Below are 9,099 nucleotides of genomic sequence, written 5' to 3' on the forward strand. Positions count from 1 at the left end.
AGGAATGCCCATATTTCTCAACTCCATACCCGAGCCTTGCAAGTAGAACCCATCAAAGAATACTGCATCCTCATGAATGTACAGATTGTAATATGTCTCAGTATACTTGTCACCTTTCCCAGAGGCAAAAGAAAAGAGTCATTGTGTTTTACTTAGTGGACATGATATTTGTTGACTATGGTTTGGATGTCACCCAAGTCATTGGGAAATTTTGGACATCAGCTTTTATATAATTGCTCTGCATGCATATAAATTGTCATTTTTTCCCCAATGTACATGTATGTGTGGGCACCACACATTCTGATCTACTTGCAAATAAATGGGCATATTCATACTGGGAAGCCACAAATGGCTTAATACATGCAATGGATTCTCACTTCTCTATACATGCAGTGATGGACTGCCGTGTGTGCTTGCCACGTGTAATCATCTGCTGATGTATAACATTTGTGTGCAGAAGCAGGAATTCAAAGCACCCAGCTTTTCTCTATATATTTTTCAGTCTTAGTTCCTTATCTTTATAATTAGAATTACGGTGATCCGGGGGATAGGGATGTGGCAAGGAAAGAATTGGTCTCTCAGATATAGATATACACCAGTACCTGTATTCTTGCCTTTAGTCCCATTCTGAAAATGGAATTAAGGGGTGGGGGTGATGCAAATGAAGGCTAAATTTTCAATTTAATCCTATGGGCCAATGCAAATGGGGTGTAATTTGGGCCATAACTGAAAGGTGACCAAGCCTGCTCCTCATACACGTGTTACCAGGACAGGAAGCATGTTTAAAGTCTATCCGGGTAATCTCTCTGAGTGCACTCCTTAATTTTCTCCCATATGACTGCATGTGTCCTTGCAATGTAAATTTGGGGGAACATTGTTATGCTGGAGAACGAAACTGTTTCCCCTTGCCTGTCACTTTATGGCCCGGCCTCTTCTGAGATGTGTACTGTGCCCTTCTCTCCTCTGTTTTTGTACGACATGAAGCCTCTCTTCACCCTATGTTGATGTGTTAATTCATTTAAATACAGCAAAATAAAATATGCTTCCTAGAAAGAGGAGAAGGTGAAGGGGGCTAGGTGGAGAAGATCAAAGAAGGAAGGTTAGACATGGTGCCTTAGCAAATCCAGTTCATCTTCACATGAGCCCTTTTCGTATGTTACTGTGAAAATATGTACAATGTGCATTTGTGTGCATAACCTGTTAGTAAGCAAGAGCCAATATGTGTTCACTTTACAAATGAAACTGGAGACCAGTATGTTCAGCTGTGCATGTACTGAATGTAACATGGAAATTACTCTATAAAAATCAAGCGTACATTATGCTTGTGATTGTGAACCCTGTAACTTGTGAACAGGGTTAGTATCTTGCTATTTAAGGATAATGGGGTCAACTTCCATTTGTGGATTTGTATCTAGTTTTAAGTAGGAGGCAAGTCTGAATTGTACTCAGTTTTGTAGTGCCCCTAACCTTCATTTAGTAGATTTTCATGCAAATGATGATCACCACTCTCTTCAAGCAGACTATGTGCAGGTAGTGTAGAACATAAGGTCCTTCACAGGCATTTCATTGAGTGGTAAGCTAATCCCAGAGCAGAGAGAGTGACTCCATTTGCTTGATCAGTCTATGTCAGAGAAAGGGACTCACATCCTAGGATTCCTTGTCTGCTAACCACAGGATTAGTTCATTTGAACTGGCCGATTCAGGCATGTTTTGGCTGCCTGTCCACAGTGGGCTGGTCTTCTCAGCAGAGTCACAAGGCTCAGTTGATGACAATGAAGTCAGTTTGGAAGATTAAACAGATCATCCTCCCCACACAAAGAATTATGATTTTATAGACAATTCCCAAGAAAGAAAACAATCTCTGCTTCAGGAAGCATGCGAGAGATAATTTACTAAGAGATTGAGCTATTGATCAGAAGGTCTGTGTTCCAAATTTCATCTCTTCCTAGAAACATAGAACTGGTAGGGACCCCAAGGGTCATGTAGCCCAACTTCCTGCACAATGCAGGAAAATTCACAGCTAACCACTCCCCCAATGACCCTTGCTCTATACCCAGTGGGAGGCAAAAAACTTCCAGGATCCCAGGACCAATATGGCCTGGAGGAAAATTCCTTCCTGACCCCAAAGTGGCAATTGACATTATCCTGGGCGTATAAGAAAGGGCCACAAGAGCAGGGCACTGACTCCTCCTTTCATGCCCAGCCTCTCACAATCTGCCTAAATTCGTAGAATCAGCATTGCTGTCAGATGGCCATCTAGCCTCTGCTTAAAAACCTCCAAAGAAGGAGAGCCCACCACCTCCTGAGGTGGAAGGGCCCCCAAGGGTGGTGTTCAGGGTGGTGAAAACCAGGGAGGATTGTGAGGCACTCCAAAGGGATCTGTCAAGGATGGGCAAGTGGGCATCAACATGTCAAATGGGGTTCAATGTGGCCAAGTGCAAGGTGATGCACATTGGAGCCAAAAATCCTAAATATAAATACACATTGATGGGGTCTGAACTGGCAGAGACTGATCAAGAGAGAGATCTTGGAGTTGTAGTAGATAACTCACTGAAAATGTTGAGACAGTGTGTGACTGCAATAAAGAAGGCCAATGCTATGCTGGGGATTATTAGGAAGGGTATTGAAAACAGATCAGCCAGTACCATAATGCCCCTATATAAATCAATGGTGCGACCTCATTTGGATTACTGCGTGCAGAACTGGTCACCACACCTTAAAAATAATATTACAGCTTTGGAAAAAGGGCAGAAAAGGGCAACTCAAATGATAAAAGAGTTGGAACACTTTCCCTATGAGGAAAGGTTAAAGCGCTTAGGGCTCTTTAGCTTGGAGAAACGATGACTGAGGGGTGACATGATTGAGGTTTATAAGATTATGCATGGGATAGAGCAGGTAGAGAAAGAGATACTTTTCTCCCTTTCTCACAATGCAAGAACTCATGGGCACTCAATGAAATTGCTGAGAGGTCAGGTTAGAACGGATAAAAGGAAGTACTTCTTCATCCAAAGAGTGATTTACACATGGAATTCACTGCCACAGGAAGTGGTGGCGGCTACAAGCATGGATGGCTTCAAAAGGGAATTAGATAAGAATATGAAGCAGAGGTCCATCAGTGGCTATTAGCCACAAAGTATAGATAGGGACTCTGGGGCAAGTGATGCTCTGTCTTCTTGGTGCTTGGGGGGGTCAACAGTGGGAGGGCTTCTAATCTCCTGGCCCCACTGGTGGACTTTCTGATGGCACCTGGTATTTTCGGCCACTGTGTGGCAGAGTGTTGGACTGGATGGGCCTTTGGCCTAATCCAACATTGGTGTTTCTTATGTTCTTATGTTCTTAAGGGCCATCTAGTCCAACTGCCTGTACAATGCAGGAAATTCACATCTACCTCCCCACTCCACTCCCCCAGTGGTCCTTGCTCACTAGGTGGCTTTGGACTAGCCACTGCTTCCCATTTGCAGTTTGGGAATTAGGGCATGTATCTTACCTTCGTCTTCCTCTATTGGAGGAAGAGCCACTACATCCATTGGAGGAAGATCCACTTAAGTCAGAGGAAGTCTCCTTAGTCTGGAGGAAAGCTTCAGACTTTGCTTAGTGGAGTACATGCTCAGCACACACCAATATTGTGTGTGCTTTTGAATTGTGCTTTGAACCCTGGAAATCCCTATACAGATGGTAGCTATTATTATTGGATGAAGGATGCAGGAGAAGGCAAGCAAGGCAAAGCAATGTGATATTGCCAAGAATATTTTTATACTGTCCTTTTCTTTGTTCTATCAGGATAAAACGAAGTCTTTATTCAAAGATACTCAGTGGTGTTTGTGAATAGTGTACATGAGTGTTCCTTATAACCATCTTGTGAGCTAGGCCAGACAGAAAGTGGTTTGGCCCAAAGTCACCCATTGGGCATCAAGGCCCAAGCAGGGATTTGAACACAGATCTCCCCAGCACTCAAATCACTACTCCACATTGACCCCACACTATTTCTAAGAGGACACCTTTTGGCTAGGCTTAGACATGCTAGTGTGATAATACACTAATTTTCTCAATTCTGTTTCTGATTTTGTTGTTTAATCCTTAAATCTCCTGGTGTTTTGTGTTTGAGTGGGCCAGAGTGTGTAGGTAAACAGAAGGCTTTTAAAATAATCACTCTTAGACAATGACAAGATTGGCTCCTGTTGACCTGGTTTTAAGTAAAGTTTCAGGTTCAAATTGAGGTTTCACATTGACTATAGGCATATCACTGCCTCTCAGCCTCAGTTCTCTAATTTGTAAAATGGGAATAATACAGTTACCTATTAACTATCATCTAGGATGCATGTGACATATACCTAGTTGCCCTAAAATGGACTACACACACACACACACACACACACACACACACACACACACAGACTGAGAGACAGAGGGGTGGTGGTTATGGTAGAAATTGCAGGAATTTTTTTCCCAAAATTAAGCTATAGTATCTGCTTTGTCACTCTGTGGGAGCCTTTAGATATTCCAGTGGAAATATGGTTTCCCTTGGATGGGAGAAGGTTGGAATAAAGCAAGTTATTATTCTTGGTTAGAAGGTCCTTATAAATAAATGCAATCCCTTGAAGCTGTAATAATGAGTATGTGTGAGGCACCCTGATTTCCATCATCTCTGATTTTGGGTCACTGTAATTCAATTTACAAACTTCAGTGTTAAAGAAAAAAATGGAGTTAAGACCCTGCTCCTCTTTTTCTCGTTTGTTTAATTCTCTTCCACATAAGTGGATGAAGTCAGACCTGGGTGTTCCTTGCGTTTCCTTAAATACCAAGAAGATGACAAAAGATATTTAAAACAGCACATGCTTTTGTACTTGAGAGTTGTGGGAGGGAAATGTACCAAAATGTGTCCCTTTCTAGGATGCATCAGCTCACACACCTTCCTAGAAAATAGTACAGAGGAGCAAAATAATACTTTGAAAAAAAATCCTGCGAATGCATTAAAAATCATTTTAAACAATAGACGACCATGTTTCTGTGGCACTTTCTATGTCATATGAAAATGTTTTCCCAATGTATGAAAACATTTCTGGAAAAACACACACACATCAGAGGTAGCTGGAGATTTCTTTTCTTTTTAAACTACAAAGCAAAGTTCTTCCCTCCCCACTCCCTTCTCTTTCCTTAAAAAAAAAGAAAAAGAGTTTTGAGAATTTTACTTTTCTATTCACTGCAGTCCTGGCCAAAGTAAAGCCCTCTTTTACATTGACGTCAAGATCTTTACTAAGATTAGGGTTTCATTTCTCTATTGCAGCAATTAGCCAGGGAATGTATAAAAGGCTTCAGGGAAGCTAGCTAAAACTCCAGAGGGAAAGCACTTTGTACCACAGACAGATAGGGAGAGGGAGAGAAAGCAGAGAGTGGCAGGGGAGAGACTGAGCCGAAGTGAGTGAGAGAAGAGCAGAAAGTTTGTGTACAAAGACTCCCCCCACCACCTCTAGTAATGTTTCACCTGATAGCTTTGGTGATAAAGGATTGAGGGAGCTGCTTACTTTTGTACTTAAAGAGCTGAGAGTTAGAGGAAAGTTAGCAGTGGTTCTGCTTCAGTTTTAGAACTGCAAGCAGTTGGCAGCACAGCTGTCTCTCTCTGTCTCTCTCCTTTTTAACGGACTGAAAAGGGCTACTAGTTAAGGGGAAAAACAGTTTGACAGACTTTCTGAAAATAAAATAAAAGCAGTTCAGGGTGGAAGAACTTTCACGCTGGCTTTTTGAGTTTCTTTTTTTAAAAAACCTGCTTTGTTGTATTGAGCCAATTTTCTGCAAGGAGATGGGGCACAATGGGTTTTTAAGAAGCACCTTGTATTTTGTTTTGTTTTATTAATGAGGATACAGGGCATGACCAGGGAACTCAAAGGAAGCTTTTGAAGAGCAGCAGCAAGAAAGAGATGGGTCTGTTAAGCGTGGACCTGTTGATCACACTGCAGATCCTGCCGGTTTTCTTCTCCAATTGCCTCTTCCTTGCACTCTATGATTCGGTGGTCCTCTTGAAGCACATGGTGCTTCTTCTGAGTCGCTCCAAATCTGCACGTGGTGAGTGGCGAAGGATGCTGACATCGGAGGGGCTGCGCTGCGTCTGGAATAGCTTCCTCCTAGATGCCTACAAACAGGTGGGTTGATGGAACTGGGCTGTTGGAGATGAAGGTCTGGAAGGGGATGGTGATTGCTGATAGAAGGGGTCGGCAGGGAGATGCATAGGAAGTTTAGCTTCAGACCGGAATGAAGGTAAGTTTCATGACATTAACTGTTCAGCGCAGAAGAAGCAGAGCCAGGATTTGAATTCCCAACTCCCATGCCAGGTTTTAAAATGTACAACTTCATTAAAGGTTCTTTTAAACTCTAGTTATGCTGTGTGGGTTTAGGAATTGTTTCTGACCCTGTTTAATAATATGGATTTCTGTGTTGCTCACCATCTGTTCAGTAGCACTATAGTGCTGTTATAGATTTCTAGGGCTGCAACTGTTAATGGATACTTTGGTAATGGTAACCTTTGGAAAAAAATAGATCCCCCACCATATTGATATAACATTAGATGTATACAAGAAAAATTATGGGTTCCAGCATGTTTCCCTTGATTGTAATATAATTCATGGCGGAATGAATATGCGTAGGACTACAGAATGTATAAGCAACTGTAGACAGGATTTCCCACCATTACAAATAACAAAATTACTGATTCTATCTGTCATGAAAAAGGAATATATATATATATATATATAAATGTTTGACATTTCCTGTTGATTTCAAATGTCTAGACAGAACTGAAAGTAAACAGTCTACTGGGTGCCAACTCAAAATAGGCTGCTATTGTTCCCATTTTGCAGAACAGGAAAGTGTGGTGAATAAAGTTCATGCCAAAAAATTCTCTTGGGCTATTGCAGAGGTTAGCAGTAGAGCCATTATTCAAGACATGAGTTCCATAAGGTTGGATGAGAAAGCTGAGAGTTGCATTGTCTGCTGAAAGGGGGGGGGGGATACAATTAGGATGCCTTTGGTATTTGTGGTTTGAAATGGAGTTGGCGATCCTTGCTGAACTTCACCAGTAGGAGCTCCAGCAGGAGCCCTGTTGCCTTCAGTGATCTTCATCTACAGCATGTGAGGACTGGGTTAATGGAGTGAGGAGCAGTGTACAGTGGAAATTGAAATGATGTTTCTTTTTTAGTTGCCAAACTGTGAGCTGACAGCTTGGTGTTTCCCCAGCTAATGTGGAGAGGATCAACAACACCCTTTTTAATGGGAAGTTAAATGGTTTTATTGGGCTAAGTAACAAAGAAGAAGCCTTAAGCTAAGCTCTTGGAAAATAGTTATAATGATTAACGTTTTTTAAAAATGCAAAGACCCCAGTTTCTCATATGGAAAAAGGTCAGTGCACAACTTTGGGTGGAAAACTGAAATAGCTGCTGTACTTTATAACAAAGGCACTGATGCTGCTAGTCTCCCAGTAGTTCAGTCAATTGCTTTTTCTTACACTGTGCAAAAATATTGTTTGCTTCACTATGACAACTGCCATGAATTTTCAACCTGTTCTGAGGTTGGCCGAATTCATCTGTCTAGCCCAGTTCATTCTCCGGACACATGGATACTTCTTAGGAATTCCTTGCACCATGGAGAGCTCCCACAATTAAATCAAGAGTAAGATGAGGGGGTTGGTATCCAGGGATAATGACATAAAATGTTTCCCACTTGGTATGTAGAGCTGGGTTTTTTTTGGTTTTTTTTGCCGGGGGGAGGAGAAGTTCATGAATGCTTTATGTTATCCCAAGTTTCTTCAGGAAGACATCTAACTGGACCCTATATCATCTGCTCAGAGATGAGCTCATGAATTGAAAATTGTCCAGTGCTCAGTGATACCATGATGAAGTCTACATATCGTAGACTAAAATCCTGGACCTTAGTATCACAAATCTGCTTTGAAGTAGTTTAGATTCTTAAAGGCTACTCTGATGTGCCAGAACTCTGCTTTGAAAGTTACTTTGTTAGTGATCCTGCAGAGATGAACATCTATGCAGCATAAAAGCGGATCAAAGCAATACAGTGGTTTAGTAGGATACCTACTGAAATAGACTGGAATCCTTCATCCCTTATTCCAGTTTCATTTGTTCCATATTAAAAGTAATCTGAAGTTGTTGGAACATGACAACAGCATAATAACTGCTGTTAATCATGGTGATCAAAGTGCTAAATATTTTCTGAATATCTTCAGTCAATCTAAAATGTCCAAAAGCAGTAACAAAAGTCTATCTTCCTTCTTGTTTTCATGTGCGGCCAGTGTTGACAGAGACACGCATGAACGAAAATGCTTTTCATAGGGCTTCTTGATAGTTTGCATACTAATAACCCCCTGAAAAGTAGGGACAACATTAATTTGGGGTATCTTTTCAAAGGTCAAGCAGTTTTAGAGCAGACATGAAGGGCATAAATCTCCTAAGAACTGGACAATGGATTGTTATGAATGTTGCCTTGAAGTTTTCCATGGGAGAGTTGCACACAGAGAGCTCTAATACAGGGAGTGTGTGCAATGTTGTAGTTCTGCAGAGAGGAGGCTTGTCCAAAGAACATGTCAGATAGCATCTCATCCCTGTAGCCTTGACTAATCAGGAGAAATTAAATAGGTGATAATGGCATCTCCTTTTACAAGGATGCTTGCAGAGAGCCAGAAAGTGACCCTATGGAAAAAAATGGCAGAGCAGGTAGAGGGGACTGTGTCAGTGGAAGGCCAGGCGCTGTGGAGAGAGCCTTTCCCTTTACTAGGCTTGCCTTTAATTGGTGTCACATGTGCTAGCATCACTTCCAGATGTGAGACAGAATTTAATTTAATTTTCCCCTTCAATATAACCCGTGTGTGGACACCTTCAGCTTGCATTGAGGGCAGCAGCCATGAGCGATGGTGCTAAATTTAAAGGTGGAAAAAAAGAGCATTATTTAATGGGCTTATTCAGTTCATGAGTAATATGTTGCTAATGCTGGCATAGGTTGATTCATTAGAAAAGGCTGTTGGTGATTCTCTCTTGTGTTTGTTTAATCCCCCCATGTGTATTTTTAACCAGCTTTGGTACAATTTCTACATTCCTG

At 41.6% G+C, this 9,099-nt stretch overlaps 1 protein-coding gene across 1 annotated transcript in view; it reads left to right on the forward strand.

The window, feature by feature from the left end:
* Positions 1-5,909: 5,909 nt before the first annotated feature.
* DIO2 (deiodinase, iodothyronine, type II) overlaps positions 5,910-9,099 on the forward strand; it is a 17,129-nt gene continuing 13,939 nt past the window's right edge. The window contains exon 1 of the mRNA XM_015427027.1: positions 5,910-6,137. Within this exon, the coding sequence (XP_015282513.1) occupies positions 5,916-6,137 (222 nt within the window). The 5' untranslated portion in view covers positions 5,910-5,915. The remainder of the gene's footprint in view (positions 6,138-9,099) is intronic.

This window comes from Gekko japonicus, unplaced genomic scaffold (genome assembly GCF_001447785.1).
Source record: "Gekko japonicus isolate JY-2015 unplaced genomic scaffold, Gekko_japonicus_V1.1 scaffold368, whole genome shotgun sequence".
Classification (NCBI taxonomy): domain Eukaryota; kingdom Metazoa; phylum Chordata; class Lepidosauria; order Squamata; family Gekkonidae; genus Gekko; species Gekko japonicus.